Source organism: Orbicella franksi, chromosome 9, assembly GCF_964199315.1.
Source record: "Orbicella franksi chromosome 9, jaOrbFran1.1, whole genome shotgun sequence".
Lineage (NCBI taxonomy): Eukaryota > Metazoa > Cnidaria > Anthozoa > Scleractinia > Merulinidae > Orbicella > Orbicella franksi.
Window position 1 is genome coordinate 18,549,087 of NC_138153.1, and position 27,819 is coordinate 18,576,905.

General features: G+C 39.8%; 2 protein-coding genes, 1 long non-coding RNA gene and 2 pseudogenes across 6 annotated transcripts in view; 3 read left to right on the plus strand and 2 right to left on the minus strand.

The window, feature by feature from the left end:
• Nucleotides 1-9,026, minus strand: part of LOC145497821 (uncharacterized) — a 31,796-nt gene extending 22,770 nt beyond the window's left edge. The window contains exons 1-3 of one of the 2 annotated variants that reach the window (XM_081477689.1): nt 8,065-9,026; nt 3,467-3,685; nt 3,260-3,320 (exon numbers count right to left, since the gene is read on the minus strand). In XM_081477689.1, the coding sequence (XP_081333815.1) occupies nt 3,260-3,269 (10 nt within the window). In that variant the 5' untranslated portion in view covers nt 3,270-3,320; nt 3,467-3,685; nt 8,065-9,026. Of the gene's footprint in view, nt 1-3,259; nt 3,686-8,064 lie in introns of both variants that reach the window. The other variant, XM_081477688.1, reaches the window with a different exon arrangement.
• On the plus strand, nt 4,129-6,141 carry LOC145497750 (uncharacterized). The gene has a single exon (XM_081477597.1). It carries the CDS (start codon nt 4,363-4,365, stop codon nt 6,133-6,135), a length of 1,773 nt encoding a protein of 590 aa, XP_081333723.1. The 5' UTR covers nt 4,129-4,362; the 3' UTR covers nt 6,136-6,141.
• Nucleotides 6,386-8,072, minus strand: LOC145497758 (uncharacterized; annotated as a pseudogene).
• Nucleotides 9,027-10,008: 982 nt separating the features above from the next.
• Nucleotides 10,009-13,931, plus strand: LOC145497826 (uncharacterized). 2 transcript variants are annotated; one of them, XR_014050723.1, is made up of 2 exons: nt 10,009-11,070; nt 13,475-13,931. It is a non-coding gene; the product is annotated as an uncharacterized LOC145497826 (long non-coding RNA). The 2 variants fall into 2 exon arrangements; XR_014050724.1 differs by having other exon boundaries at nt 10,982-11,070; nt 11,864-13,555.
• A 4,078-nt stretch (nt 13,932-18,009) lies between these two features.
• LOC145497734 (uncharacterized) lies at nt 18,010-27,810 on the plus strand (annotated as a pseudogene). Its single transcript, XR_014050713.1, has 16 exons — nt 18,010-18,590; nt 19,032-19,283; nt 19,684-19,760; nt 20,147-20,257; nt 20,555-20,669; nt 20,845-21,952; nt 22,404-22,469; nt 22,667-22,739; nt 22,858-22,897; nt 23,105-23,263; nt 24,455-24,547; nt 25,029-25,120; nt 25,451-25,607; nt 25,734-26,635; nt 26,787-26,900; nt 27,409-27,810. The product of XR_014050713.1 is annotated as an uncharacterized LOC145497734 (transcript).
• The last annotated feature ends 9 nt before the right edge of the window (nt 27,811-27,819 follow it).

Genomic DNA, 27,819 nt, shown 5'->3' on the forward strand with positions numbered 1-27,819 from the left:
TGTTAAGATCACTTTGTACATATACTAAAAACTTGTCAATCTCAGTGAATAACAGCCACTATTCACCTCAATTGCAAAGAATAATTGTTAATTAGTATATTCTCAGCTCCGACTATTGCATTTCTAGCTCTCTGATTGGCTCAAAAACTCCGACTATGAGCCATTAGTCGGAGTTTTACCTTATATGGAAAACAGTGCGCCAAGTTTAAAAATTTTCCGCTCTGTAAAATTGTTGAAATAAAAATCGGCGGCAAAAACCCGATTAAGAATATACTAAAACAATTATTCCATTCGACCTTGTTGGATATGAAGTGATCATAACCAACTCGCGCTACGCGCTCGTTGGTTATTTATCACTTCATATCCAACGCGGTTTCATGGAATAATTGTTAAATATTGCATAAACTTCCACACCAAAATATTATGATCTACAAAATTTTTAAGAAGTCAAATCCCAATCAAGTTGTTTATTAAACTATAACTTTTCTGTCTTCAAACATTTTTCTTTATTAATTACTGGGGAATCCTGAAATACTTGTTCCATGCATTTGGTTCCTTAATTATCCCTTTTCTTATTCCTTAATCTTTTTATAAAGGGGACATATCATTTAGTATCCCCTCCAAGGAAGATGCCATTCATTTCATCCATGAAAAAAACTCTTCGAGTTGATGTACATGGCTACGTCACACTGTCTCCAGCCAGAGAATCAAGTAATTGAAAGAGAGGAGGAGAGCTGTGAAAATGTGAGGTCTAACTGTGTAAAAAAAGAGGAAAAAAAAATGTACAAATTAAGCCATACTTGGGCTTCATCCTTTAAATACTTATTACATTGCAAGAAGTAGCCTGTGTAGCAAGCGTTTCTGTGGGGTGCGGGAGCAAAGATTTACAGCGCAAAAAATGGAGCGAGTAAAAGAGGGGGGAGGGGGAGGGGAAGGAAGGAAGGAAACGCTTGCAGACAAACCCCTGGATTTTGAAAACTGCCCACTTGGCCTTTCATGCCTGAGTGCGCGCACTGAGATTTCGTGCTATCATCGGCTGTCATAAATTAACCAATAAAATCTTCGGCCTTCTGTAGCGGAAGTGAACTTTGAACCAAAATGAACTTTAACTTGTCAAAATATGTCTGAAACAACGAGCGCATGGTGGCAACGGAGAAATCTCGATGAATTAAATTTGGTAATTTATAATCAAGCTGTATTTCTACTCAATCCGTCTAAAAGGAGGGACTGCAAGGGCTAAGTTTTAGCACATATCTGCCAGAAAGTTAAAATGTGAGAAGTATTCAAGTCGCGTTTATACTCCTTGTACTCGCAAGATTCGAAATCTTGGATCACTGTATTCATTATAAACAATCTTGTTCTTTGGCCATTTCAACTGTATTCATTCGTCCAGGAATTGATACAAGGTAAAATTAGCAAGTCAACTCCCACAAAGGCAACTCCAGTAAAGAAGCGTTTGCTGGAAACACCAGATCCGCAAATCGGTTCGAGTGTTATCGTCTGTAGCAAAAACAAACAACGGAAAGTCTTCTCGGAAAACTTTGGAATTTGGGCAGGAGAAGCTTCAAACATCTGAGAGGGAAAATAACGATAATCTTGACCAGTATCTGAATAAAGATAATCTACCCCTAGGTGGCCTCCAAGTTGAAGTTGTTTATAAAATGTCTTCGTAAGAATTCCCCGCGACGAGACGACTAAATTTTTGGTAAGGCAAATATGTAATAAAAACTGGCATGCCGCAGCTAACACGATAACAAATCATTCAGAATTGTACCCAGAGGTTCTAAATGCTGTCATTAAAAAATGCTTCTAATGAAATATCAGAGTACCTACGACAACGTGTTGCTTTGTAACAACCCAGACGAAATCACTAGGTTTTCCTACGCAGTAGTGCGAATTTTCTGTCCCATGGTTTATTATCTTGTCCTTGGCGCATGTGGCATTCAAGAAAGTGATGTTAAAATTAAAGGAACAGCTGAAAATTGTGTCGCGCTTGCTTCTGCAGGCTTCGAAAAAACCAATGCGTCGCCATTGCACTACAGGATTTCTACCGTACTGTCGAAGCTGACAACTAAATCCTTGTTCAGCGAGAAAAGTTAAAGCATTTTGTAAACAAGCTTCGAACGCGTCTTCCCCTTTAGTCTGGCACTCAACAGTATTGAAATACCTTTGATCGACAGATGTCAATAATATTGGACTGGCCCAGCCAATCACAAGCCCCGTTCGCTGGCGAACGGAGGTTTTCAAAATCCAGGGGTTTGTCTGCAAGCGTTTCCTTCCTTCCCCTCCCCCACCCCCTTCTTTGTTTTTTTTTTTTTTGGCTCTCGCCCCATTTTCCGCGCAGACAAAACACCGAAAATCCCGTCCCTTGGTCTTTCTTTGCTTCCAAACCCCACGGAAACACTTGCTACACAGGCTATGCAAGAAGAAATGTCATTAACTTAGTATCTGCACTGTTCATACATTATACAATACTGCGTAGAGCATTGAAGACTACGCAACTTCTTTCAACCTATAGTGTGAATACCTCAGTCATTTTGATAGCTTTGTAACTGGGAAATTTAAATCATGTAGTACAACATAATCATGAAGTACAACAAAAGGATTGTTACTTCTTGAGATTTCACTCAGTAAAAAAAAAAATAAGTAAACACATTTCATTAACCTCATCATCATCAGACTAATTAAACCCAAAAAAGTCTACCTTCATGTCAAAAAATAATTTTACAAGATAACTTTTAAAAACTCTTTCAAAACCACGAAATTAGTCCATTCAATAACAACAAAACAAAAAACTTAGTGTACATCTGTCATATCAGATTCTTGCACCGGTGCAAGAACTGTTAAATTGTAGACAACACAAGCCAGAGGATATATCCAAACGTAGAAAGAAATGTGTCCCCTTGAATAGTATGCTAACATCCGGACTGAACATAAGTTGGCTACGCTTTTAAAACATTCATTGCATGTAAGATTTATATCCTTAAATCTACAAAATTAAGCTCATTTACAGTACAGTGTCAACGGTTTTCGTCACTTATTTATATGAACATGGCAGACAAAAAACCTAACGGGTCATATTCCCAGAGGCAAGTCAAGATATGACCGGTAATTCAAATGATAGCCAACAAAATCTTCAACTTTTAAAATGTAGACTGATCGAGCCAAAAAGTTTCCGAAGCCACACACGAACTAGAAAATGTTGCCACTTGCAAAAATCAACCATTTACGGAAGGAAAGGAAGGAAAACTTGGCTTACCTTTCAACATAGCTTTCCATTATGCTGTGTTCATTGTGTTAAGTCATCTGTACACCAATATCTGCAGCAGAAGAGTATTGTAAATAAACTAAGTACGTCCTTCCGCTTGGCACAAAATGAACACGACACCAACGGACAAAAGAAATCACAACACAAAGAATAACACTCAAAGAAAGCGACAAAACCAGGATAACATTTGCAACATACTTAATTTTGCTTAATCCGCATTCTCTGTGACAAGTAGCAATTCTAACTGGGTGAAAATCCACAATATTTCTTGCTGTTCGATGCTCCCGCTTGCAAAATGTTCAGAGATTTTCGAAACTCGTTTGCAGCTGCAAATTGTCAGCGGCGAGCGCTTGAGCATGCTCCAAGTCAACGGATTTTTCAGCCAATCAGCGGTTTTTCCGCCGTGCCACAAATGTACTGTTTCATGTTCATATGCCCAATTTCAAACCGAGAGAGACTGGCACTAATTTAAGTGGCCTTTTGGCTTTTCTTTCGTGACCTTATGACTTGCCTTTTCTCGACAACATGGAAAGCAAATCAAGTAAAAAGACCGCGAAAAAGGAAAGCCAGCCCGAAATTTCCCTTGGAGAAGTTAAAACGAAGGTTATTTCCGAGGATCCATCGAAGTGGAGCGTAGAATGCCTTCAGAAGTGCTTACTTAAACTTGGGCAAAGTGTGTCTGGATCGAAGGAACTCTTGGTCAAGAGAATCGTTAACCTAAAAAAAAACCCACTGATCTTGGATAAGATTATATTAAGGAGAAAGAAATCCTTCAAGTTCAAATCACGGCTCTTAGTACGCAACATTCCGCCACCAGAAGCAACCTGGACGTCAGATTCAAGTCATTATCCAAAGGTAATTCATTTTTGTTTTGTTTTGTTTTTTTTTTCACTTTTAATGTTTGCGTGAACAAATGAGTCTTACCTGTTTCTTATTTTGATTTTTTTTTTCTAACCAAGAATTCCCATTGAAAATAAACTGTTGTAAGTTCTATTTAGACTGGTAATTTGCGAGCTGGGACTCAATGAAGTTTATTTTAAGTATAGCTGTTCAATGTATAATGGGTAGAATTTTTGTTTTAGGTTACAGGTGCCATGATCAAAAATTATCAAGCTCTCAAGCGCCAAGGTAGCCTAGGTCAGTACCGGAAAGCTCTCCGCATGTTCAACAGCAGGAAAGTTAAAACCGTTAAAGTCTGCAAAGAAGGAAGTTCTATTTTCGTAAAAGCACATATATTTAGAAGTTTTACACCTACAAACAATGGAGTAACAAGACCTGCAGTTGTTCTGTTCCAGGATGGTACACCTATTAAGGGCCACTGTGAATGTGCAGTGGGACTTTCAGGGTTATGCTGTCATGTTGTTTGCTTACTGATATATTTGCAACATTACACCAGCCATGGAGTTAAATTTCTTGCTCTTACTTGCACTCAGAAAATTCAAAAGTGGCACAGAAAGGGTGTAACAAAGCAAACTGAGCTGTGTCATGTACCTCTGTCCCAACTCCGAAATGTGCGATCATCCAGAAAGACACTGGACAGTTCACGCCCAAAAAGAAAGTTGAATGTTTCAAATGACCAAGCCTTGTCAGATGAGTCATTGGAGAAAAATGATTGGTCGAAACGTGATATCGATGGAATGGTATCTAGAATCAGAAATGGGATTCAAGAAACTAAGGTTAACATTGAGAGCCATATCTATGACCAGCTAAAGAAATATGATGTGAAATCTGGGCTTTTTGAGCAGCTGCATTACAATTATAATTACAGATTAAAACAAGCCCTTCAAGATCACAACTATGCAAAGGACTGCTTTCATGATGAGCAAGTGCTAAAGCCAAGATTTTCTGCGAATGATTGTGATGTTTGGCATGCACCTTTACTATTGACTGATAACATTGTTGAAGATCCAAACACTGAAGATGATCAGCTTGTCACAGGAATGTTAGCCCCAGCTGAGGATCAACATGCCCCTGGTGCTTCAGTGGCAAAGAATCAAACTATGTATGAACATGAAACAGTACATTTGTATGTTAAGCAGTTAGAAGGTATTGTTGAGGCTGCTGAGGGTAATCTTGTTAGTGAGGGGGACAAAAATACCAAAGTTCTGTCCATATCAGTTCCTCCCTTGAAACCAGTTTATGCATTTGGCTTTAATTACCATGAAGTCAAACAAAATACCCAAGAATGGTTTCATCTCCGTATTGGAAAAGTAACCTGCAGTATAATAGGTAATCTGATTGGACTTGCTGGAGAGAAAGAGCACTTGCATTATTTATTATGTGTCAAAAACAAAATAGATCCTAATAAAGTTAACCCAAAGAAATTTGCTAGTTTTACCAGAGGTAGACAGTTTGAGGGTGAAGCTGTTGAAGCTTTTGTAACAGCAACAAAACTGCCAGTCACTTCATGTGGTTTTTTTGCCCACCCAAGTGATATTAACTATGGGGGAAGCCCAGATGGTGTTGGCCTGGGTTTTTTATTGGAAGTTAAAACAAGGGTGGCAGGGAGTGAGGGACCTCTCATCGCTATAACAGCTAACCATCTTCTCCAGACAAATTACCAGATGGCAATCACTGGAGCAACTATTGTGTTTTTGCAATCCTATCATCCTGAAACAAAAAGCTTCAATCTATTTTTAATACAGAAAAACAACTTGCTTCTCACTGTTACAAAAACCATCATTGATCACATGATCACTGAAAGTATTATCTGTGAATGGCCTCATGAAGAGAACGAACTCCTTAAAAAGCTGGGTGAGCTGAATGTTGGCAGGGTGCCAACCTTTCAAAGCACAAAACCATTGAGATCATGGGTAAAAGAAGAAGCCAAAAAAGTAATGAAAATCGACATAAACTCTTCAGATTAATAATCTCAAATTTGTCTTAAAAATAGCTGTGAAGGACATAAGCAAGCTGACAGAGATTATTGTTGGGTTACAAACATGAGCTCTTATTTGTTCTCTGACCATCTGCAGCTCATTTGCATTATGCTACAAATATAGTACTTGTACAAAATGTTAATTTAGAAATCAAATATTAAAACTGTAAAGTGTTTTCTGTTTATGAAGATAGCATGTCTTGTAACAATGCCTGTTAGCAGGATATCGAGTTGTATTTAAATGTCATTTTACTGCACTTTGCTGTCTTGTGTTTCCTTGGGACCAACAGGTTTCTTAGTCAAGTTAACAATGTGTGCCAGTGCAATCCAACAAATTCCAAGAAGGTCAACTCTCCCTGAAGGCCAGCATTTGTTCAAGATTGACCAGTCACGAATTCTGCCAATTGCATTTTCATTATAAATGCGAAGGGTTGCAATATCAAAATTTAGATTTATGTCATTTTCATCATACTGACAATTGTTCTTCAATGGTGGCCTGTTGTGATGTACTCCCATTTCATGACATAAATCACTAATTGCAAAGCCCTTATCAGTCATAACCACCTTTCCCTTAGGACAGTAGTCTATAACTCCAAGTTGTTCAGTGAGTTGTTCATCTGAGATTGACCCAGGAAAAGCATCAGAGCATTTGCATAAAGCACCATGAGGAAAAATCCACACAGATACTTTACCAGTTGTGTGATTTTTGTAATGGCTGAAGGTGAGGTTATTCAACTCAAAATTCTCCGATTGAGCAATCCAGGTCTCTGTGTTGTCTCCAAGAAACCACAGTCAGCATACCCTGCATCAACAAAAACTCTAGGGAGGAAAGCTTCTATAAAGCCAGGCAATGGCTTCAGATTAACTTCGTCTAGCACACAGCGAAGGAAAACCATCCAAGCAACAAACACTCTTGAAATAGTTGAGGAACTTCCACCTACTAACTTGGCCATAATGACTAGATCCACTGCATGTCTTGCCACAGTCAGTGTGACAAGGAGTTCTGTTCTGTTGTCAAGAAGTTTATTATGTGAATCTAATTTTTCCAAAGTTTGATCACAGTCAGGATACAAAATCAGATGTAAGAAAGGAATCACACATGCAAAAAGACAGTCAAATTCATTCACAGTGAGTCCACACATGTCAAAGAATTCCTTTTCCCTGTTCTTCAAGCAGTCATAGGTGAATCTTCTCTTATTAAGGTCGAATTTCATTTCTTTTATTTTCTTTTCGAAAGAATCTATCTCAAACTTCATTTTGTCTTGTAAGGCTATCATTTCCGTTTGAAGCTTTCTTAGCTCTTGTTGCAATTTGTCAATACAACTATTTTTCTGCTCGAGTTCTTTAGTTAAACTCTCAACCTGGCATTTTAAGCTGGAATTCTCAGCTTCCAGTTTCTCTGATAAAATTTTCCTTTTCTTAACAGGGCGTGAAGGAAGCGGCGTCCTACTTGCAGGGGCTTTCCTCGGAGTACTCCTCACGGTATTGGCATTCGACGAAGCAAGAACCGTTTTTGTACAGTCAATCTTCCTTTTCAATTCCCTAGATGGTTTTTGGGAGTACTCTTTTTCCAGATTAGCAGCATATTCTTTTGTACAAATTATGTCTGGCAATTGATTCTTGTTCTCTCGTTTCCCCGAGCTCCAGTGAGCGCTACATATAACATGTTTTCTCCAGTTAATATTTTCCTTCATAAGAACTTTCCTATATCCTTTTTGAAGCTCAGGATCGCTGGGCAAAGTGTAGTACGTTATTCCTTTAGTTCTGTAATTATTCGTACACAAAGAACTGGCACAATTCCAATGCCAAGTTTTCGTGTAAGTCGCCATCTCTACGCCATCAAACTGAAGTGCACTTCCGTCCGGCAAAACCGATAACTTGTGCCAGGCTCCCACGGTATGAAATCAGGCAATGGGACAATAATTCTATTTTTAGAACAAATTGCGCCATCGCCTGCGGCACAAGCGCGTACATGCTGCGAGGATTTTTGCGGATGTCGCGCGGAGGAAATGGCGTCCGAAATTCCCGGAATTTTTCATGTTTTTGGCCCACAACTCAACGCGTTTACGTCTGTTGGAATTTTGCTTAAGTATTTTCGTCGTAAGCTGCTCCAGTTTGAGTGAAGTAAGACAGTGTCGAATTTAGGTATGTTCCGCTGTAAGCTTCTATATATCGCTGACCAAGTTGTGTTCCGACGGATGCTTCTTTTACATGAGCTGTACATTACTCCACTTTAATTTCACATATGTTGAAGATTAACAGCTTTTCCATTACACAGCGAAAAACTAGCTGGATATATTTAGATATAGCAGAGCTTCACGACTTCATAGTTTCCTAGCTCCTCTTGCCACACGCTTGCGAGGAATTTGTCAGTCTATCGCTACCGAAAAGTAAAACAAAATAATTGCTAGTTTGAGTTTCGCTTGAATTGTAAGCAACGCTTGATGTTTCATCAAGGCTTAATAACTCCGTCCGTAGATACTGCTCAGTTTTATTCGTGTAAAAATCCAGTAGATTCTCTGTTGTCCATGAATGAGAGCGCCCGCCGATGCGTGTTTTGTACAGTCAGTAAACATGACAAATTGTACTTCCGCCGCACTTTCGTGTGAAAGCGTACATCGAACTCAAACAATAGCTCTATAGTTTTTAAATATGTTTAAGATTGATAAATGTTTGAGAACATATTAAAAGCTAAGCTGAAAATATGTGAATAAAGCAGAAACAATCAGCAAAGTTACGATGACGCTTTCTTTAATCAACTTGGAATAACGATTTCGATTTTGATGATCGAGTTATCAAAACTCCTTGTCTATTTTCATTTTCGCAGTGTAAAACTTCACTATGCTTATGTTGAAGAAACACACATGATGTTAGTAGCCTTTTTTGCATTCTTTAAATTTGTTGCAGCATCTCAGCACAAAAGATAACGAAAGAAATCTTTGTCAAGATTTGTTGACAATTGAAAACACCGACTCGGACTTGAAAGTGCACGAGCTGCATGCACTATGCAAATGAGCTAATTGTACGCGTCAGACTTTCCTTTCAAAAACTTTTGCAAACTCACCAAACAAGCAGAGACAATACGAAACCATCAAAACAGGTTTTGATTATGATTAAACATTGTCTGAGAAACTCACAAATTAACTCGATACCAGAGTAGAGAGTTTTCTTGCTATATTCTTAAGCATACGCGTAAGCTTACAACTAGCGTGAGCAGATCTTATTATTCATTCCCAGCGCGAGATTGAAGTCTTGTTTTCGACCCTGAAAACCCACCTTTTCCGTTAGCTCAGAGCATCAAACTACATATAAGCGCCCTGGTTCGTATTCCCTGCCTTATTCCCTGCCATCGTTGTGAAAAATACGCAAGAGAATCTCTCAACTCTCACCATTTGATCACGCAACGTGACAACATCCACGCGAGAGCCCCTGACATGTGCGTGAATCCGCGCGGATATATGACGTCAGGATGGCGCAATTTGTTCTAAAAATAGAAATATTGTCCCATATCATAGGTGCGCGCGAATCCCGAGACTTACGGTCTCCGTCCCCGATTATGGCTCCTGCTCGTATGAAATATATGCAGTTGAGGTCTGCTCACAGTCACAGATTTGTTATGTGGTTGGATAAATGGCTCCATTAAAATCTGGTCGTTCAAATTGCACAGTACACCTAATTCGGCTCTGCATTTTGAATATCTTTATGTCGTCCTGTTCTGTGGTATTCGTTTGAGTGGACAGTTCGGGTTATCAAATTTGGGAATTTATGGCAATAAGTCTTTTCTTCAAGATCAGGATAAACAGCTGATACGTTTCTTCGTATTACGTTTCCCTGTGAAGTATTCTGATCGCGTAGTAGCAACCGGCTGCCGCGCTAAAAGTTCTCGACTTCCAATTCCTGAGGGTTTTGGGATCTGTCAGACTTTGTAACTGACCCTCGTGTAGTAGGCTCTTTTCTGAACACCATTATCCACGGCAGCAGTGTTTGCTTCCTAACATTATTTATGTATGAGGTATATGTATGTGTGAAGTTTTAACGATCATTTAAATTTTACGTAGTTTTATTTCTACACGGTTTTCGCCCAGTCTGTTCTGCCAAGAGAACCTGCTTGATTTCTTTTTTGCGTTCTGCTTCAGGAAAGACCATTTCACCTACGTAGGTTAATGGACCCCTTTATGCCACAAATGGAAGAGGGTATCATGCACGCTTGAGGCGTAGAAAATTTGTTTAAAGATGCTCGAGCAGAACGCCGCTTAGGTGGTGTTTAGCAGTTTTCCTAAACCTCAAAATGTCTTATTCTGCGTGCCCGACATAACATTTGCTCTTCCAGGACCCTGTGAACGATGTCTTTGTTTTGCCGCGCCTTTTCGGTCGGTTGGTAGAAATCTGGAGCTAGCCAAGATGTTGTCGTTCCCAGTTCTTATCGTTCCATCGAATGACGGTTACAAAATGGCGGACGAAGTGTATTTTGAATAGAGTTCAAATTCTCCTGGTGATTGCAAGGGAAAAATACGTTGGAGCAACTTCAGTGCTTAACTTTGCCTATGGCACGAGTGACATTGTACATAAGCTTCACACCTTAGACCAGTCCACCGCTTTTTTATCGGTTGGAATGCAATGGCTGCTTCGAATACAACAGATAAGCTTATAACGAAACCGTCCCTAACTGCTTCTGTCACTTTACCGGTGGAAACGACATCAACCGGAACCAGCAACGAGGGAGGTGGAGACGTCCGAGGAGGACGCAATAACTCCTCAGCTTAACCATATCGTTTGGACTCCGATATTCCCAACATCCCTAACATACCTTCGCCTTTGTTACGACCGCCAAAAATCGGACAGAAGCCGACTGATGTTACTATGACTGCGGAATCGAACGCTCATTTTCCGTTTTCTTCTGCTTCTGTTACAACTGACGGCGTTGGTAAGTATAATGCAGTCTGTTTAATCGTTTGCGTGATATATCGATGAGTTCTTGTCGGACAAGTACATGTATGTCGCAAACTTAAACGTATATACACTTTGACAAACGCGTACATGCCTGAGGTTGCAGGTTGAGACTATTTTTAGAACTATTACACATGGCTTACCTGGTATGGCGTCTCGTTCAGGCAGCGTAGTAAAGAGTCTGTTGCTAGAATTGTTAGGCCCGTTCCAAACGCCGCTCCATTCACGCGCCGAACCTAACTGATGAGTTAAGTACGGCAGAAGAGCGGCGTTTGAATCAGTTTGAATCAGGCAGGTTAGGTTTGGTGCAGCAAACAACATTAAATTCGGCAGGGTCTGTCGCATTATGCGACGTTGGAGCGGCAGCTGATTCATACGGTGTTCTCCTCAAGTGTCAAACCTAATGCATACAGCTGTAAATTACTGTAATGTATTTTTGATATAATGGGACTCGTGATTGGCTCAAAATTTAGTGGTGAGACCAGTCATGCATGAAGCTCAAAGTCGTCGTTAAAAATAAAGACAACAAATATACCAGTATGTCTTCGATTTATGAGAAACGGGACTGTATAAGTGAGTTCCTTTAGTGCAAATTCATTTTTTGCCTTTTTTCGTGATAATAGCCCAGCTTATGAGATTTCCCTTTAACAAGTCAAATTAACCGGGAGAAAATCTGTCTAAATACAAACACTGAACCTTGAGTTTGAATTTGCTTCCCTAAATGTTGCTATAACAGCGAAATGTTAATCACAGCTTTTCTATTTGGACAGAGTTCTTGAATTCAGAACGCATATTTTCTCGTCGAAAATTGTTACCACTGGCTTCCCGAATTAAGTTCGATGCAAGTACGCCGTCTGAACCAGCGGTCGCTCAAAGTCACTCTAAAGTTGAACTTTATCAAGTTTGGCTCGGCACATGAGTGGAGCAGTGTTTGGACCAGGCCTTAGTCTAGTTTTGGTAAGGTTTTTACTTTAATTGCATTAATAATTATTTCCTCTGTTTGGGTGATGGCATAATTTGCCACTTCTTGGCATTGCTTTGGTCATAACAATATGAACTCAATCATTTACCTTTAACGTTTGGAGAGCAGAAAAGAAATCTTTACTCTGTTATGATCCTAAAATTTCAATTCTACCTTTTTAAAAAGATTTTGCAAATACCACTTAATTTAACAATCGTGCTAGTTTAATTGTCCACTGTTCAGTACATGATTATCAGGACAGTGTTTCTGCACTGTAACTGCTTACTTTCTTATCCTCTTCACCTCTCTCCCTGATATTGTATTAACACAAATTTCTTTCACAAAGGGCCGGGTCGCACTAGAGCGAATTCAAATATTTCCAATTTTTGGCGTGGCAAAAAAATTGGCAAAAAGTTCCAAATTTTGGCAGTGCTCACATTAGACCAACATGTTGGAACCAAAATGTTCCTGATTGAAATATACGTCATAAGATCTATCTTTCTCAATTAACTCTTCCCAGATTTTTCTTTACTCTGCATGTTCTTGACTCTCCCCTCTTCAGCAACTCATGATTTTCGGCCCATTAATTGGACATGCAGTTTTGCTGGGCTTGTGCGTTTGTGTTGTTGCTAGCGCCACTTGCAATCAAAGAAGATTGTCTAGCTGAAGCCATCTCTTCAAGTTGCTGCCAGTAACCATGTCCAGGGTGCAAGTCACAAGAATTTGAATAAACACGCCACTCATATTCCTCGTTTGCATTGAAACAACTGTAAAAAGTGTCAGATGGACCGGGTAAAAAATGATATTGTCCCACCATCGCACACGCCAAACTGGACTACATGTAGCTGTCAAAGTTATTTTCTCGCCATAATTTTATCGAGACATGTTTTAAAAAATATGACAATTTAATGGTTAAAAAACAAAACTGTTTGCTTTGCCAAAATTTGGAAACCTCCGAGGCAGCACTTCGGCTTCTTCGAAGACTGACAAAATTTTGGCAATCCCCAAAAATTTGGCAAGTTTTTGAAACTGGGGGTGGCACGTATTTTACACTACTTGTTGACAGATTTAGTACTTATACAGACAAAATTGGCTCTGGTGCAACCCAGGCCAAAGTGGACACACCTTAATGTATCTGCAAGCCATTTCGTGACTATTCCTTCTTTCAATCATGGCTTGAAAAAAAATTGATTCCCAGCTTGCCCTTCGGACAATTAGCTCTCAAATTTTACTTCCCCTGGGCAAAGTCTTAGTTTATTATTTTTTTAATTTAGTTGGCAGATGACTTGCCCTTTTCCATCAGGCAAGTGAGAATGAAAAGTTACTTGTCCAACAGGAAAATCTACTTGTCCCACACGACCAGACAGTCCTTTTTTCGAGCCCTGTCAATTTTTTGTTTTTCTCCTTTTGTTTTAATCAGCTACTCAAAGGCTGGCCAATCCTGCTGGAATTGAAAGAGCAGCGGAAGACCTTGACAGCGTGATAAGAAATCGAGTCGGCCGACAAGTGGATAAAGTGTTTGTATGTAATGAAGGAATGTCAACATCCAGTTATCTTAAACTTACAGATATTTTTGTAGTTTCGATAATTTTATTTCAGAAATAGAAAACATGTTCTGTGTTTCTATCAAGTTTTAGGTTAAATCAACTAGTGTTCTATCATGAATGCCATTCTCTGATTGGCTACGCTATTCACTATCTATTCTGTTTTCTATTAATGTAATTTAAAGAAACTCCATGAAGTTTATTTGTATCACACAAATGATTTTCTCTATCCATTCATCTCATGCATTGTAGTCTGGTGCGATCAAAGAATTTCAAGGACACCTGATATCAAAGGCCGGTGAGGTTGACCAACTCAGAGTTGATCTTGAAAACATGGAAGTAAGTTAATTTTGACGAAAGGGTTGACAATGACCAGGCCAAGCAATACACATGGTCTGGAAAAATGTAATACAATAGTCAACACAATACAATACAAGACCTTCTATCAGTGGGAACTGTAGGACTTCCTTGCATTAAATGTATATTTATCAACAATTTTACCTATTTGTAGGTGCTTCTGAAATTGGATAACTACTACATGCATGTATATATACATGCACAACATGGTTGCAATGGAAGTCATGAAAGACTGTCATTGGGCCATATTTTGAGTCACCTGTCACCTTGATCTTAAGCTTCACAGGGCTCAAAAAAACCTTGAATTCCAGCTTGCCCTTGGGACAAGTAGCACTCAAAATTTGCTAACCCTGGGCAAGTCTTAGTTTGCACTTTTAATGATTGTGTTTGCAAACGACTTGCCTGGGCCCTTACCCTTGGTGCAAGTGAGAATGAAAAGTTACTTGCCCAAGAAAATCTACTTGTCTTGGACAACGGGACGGCACTTTTTTTCGAGCCCTACCTCACCAGTAACAAACTTGTTGATCTGTTGGTGAATTTTACCAACAACAGGCAACAAGTTCACCTGTAATGACAGGGACCCATCTACATTTTGTAGCATACTCAGCTATAACAGTGTAATGGGTGACGGCCCTTAACGACAGCCCAGTAGCTCATGTGAAAAAACCCTGGACTTCAAGAGTATGCAAGTTAGTTCTCGGTATGTTCTGTGATATATAACACTACTGAAAACACTGATGTTATTCTCATGTTAACAGCACAAGGAGAAAGATCTCTTTTCTGGCATTTCACAACAAACTGATTTCCCTGCCAGGACTAAACCCTCTGGTAACTAGTAAGTTCATACAGTCATTAGATACTGTACAACGTGTGCTGTTAATAATTAGCAGAATGTATATTGAGTACAAATTATTAGCAGCTATATTGAGACATGTTGTCGCACAAAAGTATGAAAGCATAAAAGCATGCATGGCCATTATAACAGTAGATCTAGGAACTTCTGCTACGGGTAGTAGTGGTTTTTATTTCATCATTGAAGTTTGCAGTTTCTGTGTTTCAGCTTGATAGGTGAAAATAGCATTAGTACAAGTCATGCTTTCATCTTTCCTTTCCTTTCAGCTGAAGCACTGTGAACTCAACTCTGATCTAACAACAGTGAACCAACACTACCCATAAAGCATTGTACCTTTCAGCATTATTTCATACCTCGTAAACATGTGTGTATTGTTGTTTCCTTTTTTCAGGACAGCTTTGGTCAGCAAAGCTGTACATGTATATGGGCAATTCCACATGAGTGATGTCAGAATCCAGACTTTGAAAAGCAGTTGCACATGAAATTATACCCTGTTCTACATTATGGACAAGTTAAAGTACACAGAAAAATAAATTTCAGCTCCCTTGTGACATGTTATTAGGGGGGGGGGGGGGTCCCCAAAGCAAACAACAGGCAAGAAGTAAATTTTTTAACTTGCTGTATCAAACTTGGAAAATATAAGGGACACTTGTATCAGAAAAAGTCCCTCACTGGAGTTAATACATGGGTGATATAAAATTCACCCTGAACTTTTTAAAAAAAAAGATGTACATAAAAAAAAAAGTTTTGTCACTGACATAATGTCCGCAATGCTTTAACAATCTTTTTTCTTTTCCAAAATAACAACCAGAAAGATTTTAAAACCATTCTTGTCACACAGCTAGATATCCAATAGAAACACTTTGGTAAAAAGAAATCTCTGGTAAACAACATTTTTAAAATAATGGCAGCAAAACATTGTTCTGGATGTTACATCGTGGACGTTAAACTACTTGAAGTTAAGGAAAAACATTTTGAAATGGTTCTTAAAAGCTATTCCATTACACCACAAGACCATATGTCCTTCTAGATTTGCTCTAGTTTGCCTAACAAACATTTTGACAAAGACAGCAACTTTCAAGTGGTTTGTTAACTATTCTGAAATTTCAACAATAGAAGAGGTTCTGCCATTCTGATGAACATAGTCATTTTTAACAATTCTTAAACCCTTTTATGTATCCTATTACTTTCAAGAGTTTTTTTCCCACAGAAATGTTTGAAAAGAGGACCCTTTTGTTTCCTTTGTCTAGGCCAATAATAAATAGTTGTGCCAACTCTGTATTCTGGTGACCAACGTAAGTTTCCAGGCTCAGAATGCCAAAAGCAGGCTCAAATGCAGGTTATACTTGATGTGAAAAGCGTGTTGTTTCCCCCAAACTGTGCTGTGATATTTCAGGGTTTTTACATGAAGGGCCAACCAGTTTCATTCAAAATGACATAAAGTGTTTGCCTATCTTGCCTTACATGACTGAGAACTATACAGAAAAGCTCATTTGTTTTCTATACTTGGCAATGATTCACACAGTGTAACGTCCACGACGTTTAAGTTCAAATACCCTTGCAAAATTGTGAATCTCAGTTCAAATGAAATCAGCCTTGTTGGGTCACACAACCACTAAACTGCATATATTTTGAACAGTTCATACAAAACCCCCTGATACTTCACAGGAAAATTGTGGTTGTTTTTTATGTAACGTCCGCAACAGTGTTTTTTCGCTCTATATCTCTCATTAACAATTAGACCCGTAGCCCTTGCGGGCTACGGGTCAATAGCCCATGAGGCTATTGTTTTACTTGTTTGATTGTTTTAGTATCACCCAACTAGTCGGACAGAAAAGGCAACAATAATGTTAACAAATGCAAGTTGAAGAAATATTTATTTGGGAATAAAACGAAAGAAAGCGTCATGCTCGATCGCGCCAGTTTTGCTACTCAAGGACTATTACTAATAGTCCTCTAGTAGCGTAGCCAATTAAAATGCAGGATTTGCATTAGTCCACTAGTTGGGTGATACCAATACAAATTAGTCAACTGGAAAAATTGTGCAGCCCAATTGACATGTCAGTAGGCACAAACATGTTCATAAATGGAAAACTGGACAACTCCTTTTTATACTCTTTCTGTGCTAAATTAAAGTTTCAAAATTGAGTCTGAATGTAATCTCCGTGATAGTGGAATTGCCCATGTGTACATGTACAGTCAACTCTCATTAGTAGGGACACCTGCTAGGCTGTCAATTGGTGTCCATAGTAGTGCGAGTCCGCAAGAGCAGGGTGCAATAAAAATGACAATATTCGCTTATAAAGTGTCACTGATACATGTACTGCTATACTCTTAATTCCAGTTGCCTATAATGTGTAGTAAATATTTACTCCAGTTCATAATATGGGTCAAAATAGTGTACAAACTAGTAATAATTATTACTACAAGACTGCAGAATAATTATGTCATTCAAGTTGTTCATTGTAACAAGAGAAAAACAAAAAACAAGTGTCCAAAATTCTGCAATAGTGAGACACTGTATTAGGGGGAGTCATTTCTGTACATTTTACTGTAGCGTCAACTGGGGATGTAGCTTCTGTTCATAATAGTGGGTGTCCATATTAGCAGGGTGATCACAAGGCGAGAGTTGAGCTGTAAGTACAAAAAAAGTGAATGAACCCCTTGAACTGAGCTGTGCCATACTTGAGAACACTCTTTTATACTTGTCTGGCACCCTCAGGAGCTCTTAACCTCCCTGCTCCTCAAAAGGGCTATGTTGTACACACAGTATACTGTCTGCTGTCTAATCCACTAAAGGAAATTAAGTGACACAGTGATGACTCTGTAATTTCTCACCTCAGTCCCAGTATTAGCTCCACTTATGGTGGTGGACCTCTTCGAACTGGAGGTTTGGGTACCAGGACTGTTGGGTACCCGGTTTCAGGATTTGGAAACATTGGAACAGAGTTTGGTCTTCGAGAATCCAATGCTCAGATGGAGGATTTGAAAAGAAAGTTAAAAATGGTAATTATGTCAGTGGGATTCTTATTTTTGAAAGGCATGATATCTCAAACTCTAAATTTAGCAATTTCCACATGTATCTCCTTACAGACCACAGAGCTTTGCGCAAAGCAAGATGCATATTACAGAGAGGTGGTCAGTGAGTTAGAAAATCGCTTGAAAGAAACTGTGCTCTCAGGTAAAAAATGTTCATTGTAAAAAGAAAATGTTAAATTATATTACATTACATGTGAGTTTGTCTTCAAACCTTTGTGGCCAAAACTGAAAAAGATGCGAGGAATTTGAAGCTCAATGAAGTGATGATTTCACCAAATGTGAAATTCCTTTATTGTGCTATTATTTTTGAAATGTAATTGATTTAAAAAAAATGATTTAATCAGATCACATTATGTTTGTAAATGAGAAGTCATTGCCATCTGAGATACATAACAGACATGCAATTTTCGTGACTTAGCCGGCATGACAGCCATTCTTCCTCTGGAATAAATTGTATAATGTACGCAAAAACCAACGCAGCTGCGAAAATGTCTGCTGATGCATGACACGACTTTCAAGCCCGGCCTTTATCATAAAGGCCGGGCTTGAAAGATCGAAAGGAATCTACATATAATTCAGTAAATTGGTCTTTTGTTAAAAGTAATACATTTAACCTCCTTTGTTGCTTTTATGAAATGTATCTATTGTTCAGAGAAAACGAAGCCGCGGGTCAATTACAGTTAATTCATCAACTGGAAGCTGGACTAGCAAAACAACAACAGATCACAGATGCAAAGGACAAGGTGTGTTCAGCAGTGGTACACTTTATTGCTCAATGAAAATTGACAGTCTCGTTTCTTTTGAGACCTGCATTTTGTTATGAGGCGGGTTTTTGCAAGTCCTGTTAAGAAACATCAGTCATGTACGTGTAGGTGCGTTTTTAATGACTGTTTCGTTGTTGGGGACTTGATTCATAGAGTACGAGTGTGCCACTCATTCTTCGCAAGATCAGTTAAAAGTGATTTTCACGTGCGTTCACATGCTGGCTCACTCGAATAGCCTGGGAGCAGGCTCACGTTGGAGCACAAGCGCGCGCGGCGTAGCCCTCTTCACCAGACTCCTTCCCGCCGGATCGCTTTGCTCTTCGCCGCTCACGTACGTGACTCAAAGGTGAGCCGAACGCTGAAATGCTATACACTGTATATAACCTTCAATATAATGAACTTTTTCTTACTTTATTTCAGGACTTAAATTCCATGGAATCCAGTGTGAGCGAACTCGAAAAAGACTTAGCTGGTCACAAGTCTTTCTTTGACAAAATAAAGCGCATATCACTCGAGGAGGAAAAGAGAAGATTTCGTTCAGGCTTAGTAACTAGTGCACTGGAGAGCAATGTTTCTGTGACTCAGATCGGTGACGCGCTTATTGAAATCCTCCAAACGTGTCTTTTTGAGGATGATAACGAGAAGAAGACACTACAGTCAAAGCTGGATGGGGTAAAGAGCTGGTTGCGTAATGTTTTGTAACTTACAGTGATTGTATACACCTAGATATTACATGGCATGTATGTGTTCATCAAGGAAGCTAACATGAACAAAGAACCTGAACAATAGGCATTTCCGAGTTCGCTTGTGCCTCTGTTTTAAAACTAGTGCTCGTGCAAAACCTGTCACATGGAAATGAGTTTGATTTGCCTGGAAATGAACCTTTAGGGGTAAGAATAGTTTCGCACGAAGACTCGTTTTGACACGGAGACAAAAGGCTGCTCGCTTTCAAATAATAAGGACCTCCTTTCATAGTTTAGATTTGCCCATGACAGCTTAAAAGACTTCCATATCAGTCTGAAACAATCTTTCAATTTGGCATTTTACCTTCAATATTTTGTGCTTGTGGCAGGTTGAGGCAGGGCTCAAGAGCAGTAGAGAACAAACGGATAAGAAACAAGACGAAATGCAGAGAGAATTCAAGGTGAAGTAAGAGAATGTTCCAATCATTTGATCTGAAACGGATAAGACAAGTGAAAATAATTGAGGGGTGGACCTAGAGGGTGCTAAAAAAGACAAAAAGAAAATGGAGGAAGGAGTTAAAAAACGAAAGAAAATTGTCGGGTAGGCTATATAGTATTCAGATACCAAATTTATTGGTTTATGATCTGAACCCAGGAGTAACAATAGGGTAAGGTACATTTATATTTAGTTCTGAATAGAATTAACAGTTCCTTTCAGAACTTTTATCACCGGGGCAATCACTCCTTACGGACATTTTTTTCATAAAGGTGATCCGAGTGTAATTTAATGTGGAATTGAATTTTAAGTTAAGACATATACCTTCTCATTGATTTTTCTACTACTAACTTTAGGATCTCAAAGTTGGAGGAAGAGCATGGCCAAGCGTTAGAATCTTCAGCTAACAAGATAACGCTTGTTAAAAAAGAGCTGGAGACTTTACAACAAGAAACAGACAAACTCAGGTCCGTGGCGTTTCTGTTGACTCACACATTGTTATTCGCTCAGTGCTTATAACTAAATTAATATATATATATATATATATATTTTTTACATTGAAATTCACCTTACCTAGGTGTAGACTATATTGTACATACAGACACGATTATTCACTGCAGAAATTAAAGTGCCTTCGTTATCGTGTCCCACAATGTTAACCAACCGCTATTTTCCGCGACTACGCGCCGGTGGGAAATACTTTATGCCCTGTCGATCTTTCCTTCTTTCATTTTTGCTATCATTTCTAATGTGTTATTACTCAGAGAGCAACACCAAACAGAAGTGTCCGCTATGGAAGACAAAGTGAACTGGCTTGAGCTAGAGCTTGAAAAGTCCAAAAAATCAAGCAACGAAAGCACGGAGCAATTTCAAAGTAAGGTGGGTACCCTTTTATCTTGTTTCTCAGCGGTTTCAGTCACATGAAAACAGATAACTGGCATATTTGTATATTTGTCTGTTGCTGGATCATTCAGACGCTTTCAGTCCAGCGTGATACTATATTTTAACTTTAACCCTTGCCAGAATTATAGTGGTTCTTTTATTTTTCGTTTAGTCCAAAGAACTGGAACTTTCTGTTCGTGAATTGACAGCCGAACTTCAAGTCGTAAAAGACGAGAAACAAAACTTACTCGCTCGAGTTTCACAGGAACAAGCAAACGTTATTGCGCTGAACGACAAACTCACTGCAATGGAAAAACTTCGACAAGTAGCAGAGAAAAAGAACGAAGAACTAAGCAAAGAGTTGACTATTCTTCAGGAAAAGTACAGCGAGGAAGCGAACAATTTAAGAGCCAATGTCGCAGAGAAGGAAATGTTAGTGAAAGACATACGCGAAGAGAGTGCGCGACTGAGGGAAATTGAAGTGGAAAAGGCCCTTAATCAGGAAAGAGAGAGAGCAAACGCTCGGCTCGATGGCATTTTAAACGAGCTTACTAAGTCAAATCAAAATATTTCAACCTTGACAGCGGATTTAGAAAATAAAAGACTCGAATTAGCCAAAGAACAAGAGGAAAACGTCAAACTGAAGAACGATTTAGAACTGAGAACTAAGGAAATGAATGTTGTAAGAGAGGAGAAAATTCGTTTAGCTGAGGAACTTGAGAAAACACACAGCAGTGTTTCCAATTTGCACAAGCAAGTCGAAGAATTAACAAAATCCTTAGAATTAAAATCTAAAGGCTTGGTAGAAGCTGAGAACTGTGTTGAAAAACTTCAGACTCAGCTCAATGAAAGGGAGAGGACAATAGCGACCTTTCAAGCGCAGGGGACTAATCTGGCAGAAATTCTGGAGAGGAATAGCCAAACGGGTGATTCGCTTCAACGAGAGAGAGAACAGTTAATACGAACGTTGGAAGAAAGAATCGGCGAGGTGGAGGAAATGAAAAGTCATCGTGAAATATTGGCCAAGAAATTGAGAGCCAAGGATAAGCGAGTCAAGGAGTTGGAAGAAGAGAAAAACTCCGTGTCAAACAGTTTACAAATCAAACAAGAAGAATTAGACGCCTTGATGGAGGAACGAAGTAACATCATGGCGGAGCTAAAGCTGCGGCAAATTGAGGTGACGAAGTTGAAGGACGAGAATGGCTCGCTGAGTTCTCTGGTTGAAGGAAAACACGGAGAACGCGAGAAAGAGATCAGTAAATTGCTCTCTCGACTAAAAGGTATATAATCAGTAATACTTTCTCAAATGCCCTTGCCGTCACCAGCAGTATGGTACCTACAGGTAGCCAGAGATAAAATACATCATTCTTAAACAAACTCAATATTCTCGAGTCATAATCCTAGTCTCTTTACATTTGACTGGTAGGAGCTTTAGATATTTTATTTCGTATACTTGTCATTGAGTAAAAATCAAAAGAGAGAGTAACAAGGGGAAGTTGTCCTTTTCTCTGCTTGCTCTATCGCTTCCTTCCCGAGGATCTGTAAAAGAAAAGTAAGAACTATTCGCGGTCTTCCGTTTTTGCTTCCTGGTTTATCTCCTGTGATATCTTTTTTCGATGTTGTTGTTGTTTGCACATTTACTTTCATTGGCATTTCCTGGATTTGGAGAAAATTCTGTATGTCAACATTTCACTGCCTTTCTGCAAATGTATTTCTCCGTTGGTTTACAAGGTTCGGAACAAGATTTAACTTTGACGCGAAAATTACTGAAGACAAAGGGCGACATGAGTGGCAAAGGTACGTCATCTGCATAAGTCGCAGCTTAATATTGCTGGGCGCTCTCACTTTGGGCTTCATGTAGAACAACTCATTATCATTATAGTATTGTTTGCTTTGTTTTCAAAAGAGCCAACTTTGCAGCAATATCAGCACTTTTTAGACTATGACATTTGCCTAAAGCTAAAGGCTCTTATAATATTGTACTTACATTGCAGCTGTTCGAGTGGCTGGAGCCATGCAACAAGAAGTGACCGCGAAACGTGGAGAACTGGACGCCTTACAAAACAAGTAAGTTGGCATCGATATAATCATATTATCAGCCAGAGTTATGAGTGTGATTTTACGTTATTCTGTCACGCTTCAGTGACTGCTTGCAAAAACTGTCGTGTCATTATCTTTTTTATAGAATCCATTGGTTGACAGAGAGCCTAAATACAGCTTCCAAGGTAGGAAACAATTTTATTGAATACTGTTACCGGTGGATACCATGAATGATATGCTCTCGCTTCCCGGGATGAAAAAGAATGATGATGATAATAATGATGAATTTTCGTGCTACACCGAGCTGAGCTATACATGGATTTGCAGGCTTGACTATTGGATCGGCGATAACTCAACTTTTAGTTCTCTCACTGGTTTCTCTGTTGCTTTAGGACGCACGCTATTACGAGAGGAGAAGCAGCGAATTGTCGGGAACGGTTAAACAACTGACAGTTGAGCGAGACCAGCTAAAATTCGAGCTGCGAACGATCCGAGAACAGAATGATGAATACAAAAAGCAGATTAACCACATGGAGCAAGCGCTTGAAAAGGTGCGATAATAAACCAATGAATGGCTGTGGACGCCCATGTTCGTAATTTACAATTACTTCTGAATTCCAGTAGATGGACCCCTTCCATAAATAGAAAACTGGTGATGTTCCCTGCATACCTGTTCCTGTCTGCATACGAGCCAAGCGGCCCATCAGGCTGGCACTTAACTGCGGTTTCAGTAGCATGAAGTGACTAGGGGTATTTGTTCTCCCCCCTGGATGGGACGCTAGTCTATCTCACGACTACCCCCAGCATTAAATTCGCCGGGATCGATTTATACACGCGAAAATGTCTTGCCCAAGAACACAACACAACACAATATCCCCTGCCGGGGCTCGAACCCAGAGCGCTCAATCCGGAGTGAAGCGTACTAACCATGAGGCAAACGCCCCTCCCACGGTGCCAGCCACATAGAACAACAGATACAGTGAAACCTGTCTTAAGCGGACCCCACATTAAGCGGACACCCTCTATTAAGTGGACACCAGTTAGAGTCCCAAACTTTTCTTCCTATATTTACCGTGAAATAAACCTGCATTCAGCGGACACCTATGTTAAGCGGACGCGGACGCCAATATTAAGCCATTTTGTTGCAAAAAAAACCTGCAATAAGCAGACACTTCCAGGGCTTTTTACTTCTGAAAGCTCAGCTTAGACTCCTTTAACATTGTTCAGCGATGTTTCTAAAGCTAAATAGATTATTCAAGATTGATGCATTGACTGACTGGACATTGTGCTATGAGCAGTCTTCGATCTTACACTGTGTTACACTGAGTTACAAAAGGGTTAATAATTAATTATTATTGCACAATGTATTAGAACCTGCTAAGAGGGGACGGCCTGTATTAAGCGGACACTAGTGAGGGTCCCAAGGGTGTCCGTTTAATACAGGTTTGATTGTATATTTAACCTGCCGTAAGCGAACACATTCTAGAACTAAGGGAGTTCAGTTACGACAAGTTCCACTGCCTTCTACCTTTCAAAAAAATGGATGATGAGTAATGGATAGCAACATCGCTCATTCAATTGCACATCATAGGGTTGTGAAATGGTCAGGGGAAGAAAATTTCTTCAAGGACAGGGAAAAGTCAGGGAATTGACATTTTGAAGAAGTCAAGTAAAACTTTATATTTCCAAAGTCGTTTGGAGATATAGACGTCTTTATATAATATACGTCTTTCTTTTCGAAGGCTGCTCTCAAACACGCCGACTCGCAAGGTGTGATCGAGAAGATGGAACAAGAGATGGCCAGGCTAAAACTGAAGCACTCGCTCGAAGTTAAGGTACGCCATGAAGTGCGAATCGGACCGAAGTATATTTCATCAGTATTCTAGTAGAATTCTACTACAGTACCTGTAGTTTTAGCCAGTGTAAGCTGGACTCAGATTTCACGTTACCTAGCGTTGCATGCGGGACAAATGGCAATCTCGTTCCCAGAGCTCGCGCGTTTTCGGTCAGCGGAGACCGAACGTACGACGCTCTGTGCTAGTAAAAAGCCAAAACCAGAAAATCCTGGTTCCAGTTGATTTTCAACCGATTTTCGTTCAAGTCAAATAACGGCTTCTAAAGACGCGTATTGAGAGTAACCGCTGTGTCTAATGATGGCTCATCTTCCGATTTCTCCCAGGGGTCTCAATTTGTTGGTCCTAACTAAAAAGAACGCGGCCTTGAGAACGAGATTGGTAAAATAGGATCTGGGAGCTTTTATATCGAAACACACTTTACAGCATGTAATTGAAATCATTGATTGGTTTGTTATTCAAGGAACTTGAGCGGACTTCAAAGGCTCCTCTTTCACTCAGGCCAGAAGCTGCATCGCTGGTTGAGCTTTTGACAAAACTGAACACTGGATTTAGGTATGGATCTTGCACGTATTTGTTCTGTGACCAGGAAGTGAAGTCTAGTCTCTTTAATTCATTGCCGACTGCAAGAGCCAAACGTTGTTTGGATCATTGCACAACAGTTCTCGTCACGCAATACTCTGAAAGATGCAGACTACTGGAGGGTGCCAAAAAATAATTAAAACAATGTTATTAATAATACTTATTATTATTCAGGGTGTGATCGTCACGTGGATTTCGCGTGGGCAACGTTTCCACCGTTAGAACAATCTGGAGAAAAAAAATGCGATTTCCCAGTAACTTCTGTTCTTGTTCTATCTTGTGTTATTTACTTGTTACCTCTAGATGGCCTCCGCTGGCGACTCAAGCGAATTTCAGCAATGTTATGTTCCCTCAAAAGAGCGCTTTGCCAGAGTCGGTTCTACCTCTTTCCCAAGGCTCACAGCCCGAAGTGGCGGAGTTGGAGACTGGGCACCTAACACAAGGTGGAAAGTCCAGGGAGGTAAGGATTCTGTTGCTGTGTTAGTTTCTCTCGTGGCTATTGGCGGGACTATGCGTTTAGTGAATAAAGATTTGTACTAAATCGTTTTTGTGCCCGTAAATTCTTATCTGCGTTTTAAATCTACAGGCAAGTGAAGCTTCTTCAGGAAAGAACGACGAAGTTACAGAGGACCTGAAGACGTTATTACATGAAGTATGAAGCCTGATCACAAGTTTTCAAGCTCGTGTCTGAAAATGGGACCCCTGGCAAGACTCCAACTACTGCGTTTACGTCCCACGGGCCTCCTACTGAGCGAGCACTGTTGGATGATGGCCCTGTACACCCTGAAGAACCGGAATCTAGGACAAAGGGTCGGAGAAACATCGCTTCTGAGGTCGACCCTGGAAAGGAAAATTGTGATCCAATGACTAAAGGCAAAAGACAAGGCGATGAACGGTCTGAGAGAAAGCATCGAAATACAACCCAAAACGAGCGAATCCTGTGCCCTAAACCTGTTGTTTCTAGTGACTACAAACGTGAATTTGACAGAGAAGAAGCCGATTAAGCACCAGTTACGAACTCGACGACGTCAGCGAGGATGTTAATGACTTTGCTCTTCCGCTGCACAGTTCATCTCCGAAGAAAGACAGTGCTGCCAGCAGCGACGCACTTAGTGAACATTCACAAATATTTCACAGGCCACCTTCACCACTGTCTTTATCGATTCAAAGCGATAACTCTGATGTCACGTCGCTTTTAATCGACCATTCAACGTCTACTGCAGACACTGTATTTTCACGGGAAAGTCTTGAACACGGCTCATTCTTGGAATCCGACGTCAAATGCGTCCTCGGTAACCAGTAGTCAGCCGAGTTCAAGTCAAATGTCTGACACTGTGTCTTCATCAAAGAAACACTCGCGCCCAGTTCCCCAGAACGTGAAAGTCAGAAAACGAGGTAGCGATACGAATTCTGCGCGGGATTCGTACGGTCACAGAAAACAAAAAGACCTGACTTCAAGGAAACTAGATGAGAGAGCTTTTGGAGCCGGTAATAGTCTGTTTACCTAGATCACTCCACCCTTCCTTACCCGTCTATTTTTTTTTTTTTTTTTTTCGCTTTCTTTTATTCGCAATTCTTTTCTCCTGTTTTGTAGTTTTTGTTGACGTTTAAATTCTTGACAATGTACCTTTCGTTCCAGTATCAGCGCCCATAAAGACAAATCCCTCAGCAAACGAACCAGCTTACGGACGCGCAGAGATGATCTTGCAATCTCTTGCACAAACTGGACAGCAACTCACCAAGAAAAACAGAGGTATGCATGTCTTGTACATAGGCACATTTTCATGTTTAACTCTTAAAATAAACCATGAGGTTGAGAATGGTTCTGTCCCGTGCAATAATCAGATAAGGACATTGTTCTCTGTTCATAGGGTTACATGACCATGCATTTATGGGAAATTCGAAGATAACAAGCTAGGAGAAGGCATTCATTTATGGGAAAATTAGGCCATGGCGAAGAACAAGTTTTATAACAAATTGATAGAATATGCAAGACGCATAACGGCGAGCACAAGATGTTCCTTGGTTTAAACTTGATGAATTATAAATGAGTTTCAAAAAAACCTCTTCCATAATCTAAATTTATTGAAAAAAAAAACAAAAAAACAATGTGCTCTTTTTGTTAGTATTCCACCAGTTAAATTTTTAATTTTTTGTGCTTGTTCTATTTTGGTTGTTGTTATTATTTGGCTTTCTTTTTTGTATCTGCTTCCATGCACCCTATGTATGATAGCATTGACATTTCATGTTTTCTTCCTTAGAAGTCGAACACTTGTGGAAAGAACAAGACAGAAGGATCAGAAAGTGCCGCAAAAATGAGGACAACATACATGCATTGCTGTCATGAATACTAGAACAGGAACGTTGGGACTTTGGTGATGCCATAAGCCTGCGAGGAAGATCTATTGGAGTAAGGGTGGAGTGAGGGAGCTCCTACCCCCCCCCCCAGCCCCTACTCGAGCTTCTACCCCTCCTCTCCACCCCTCCTTCAACAGAGCTTGCTCGAATGCTATGATCCCCTCTGTTTTCAAATTTTACAATTGTTCTTCCCAAAACGAGAGGACGATGTAAATTGCATGTTTTGCTGTTTTTAAAACTGCGACGTAGGTAAAAGACATGGAACTTGTTACTCGGTTTTGACTATATATATATATATATATATATATATATAT

Excerpts from the sequence above, each read along its gene's own strand:
- LOC145497750 (XM_081477597.1), top strand. The coding sequence starts at position 4,363 with ATGATCAAAAATTATCAAGCTCTCAAGCGCCAAGGTAGCCTAGGTCAG.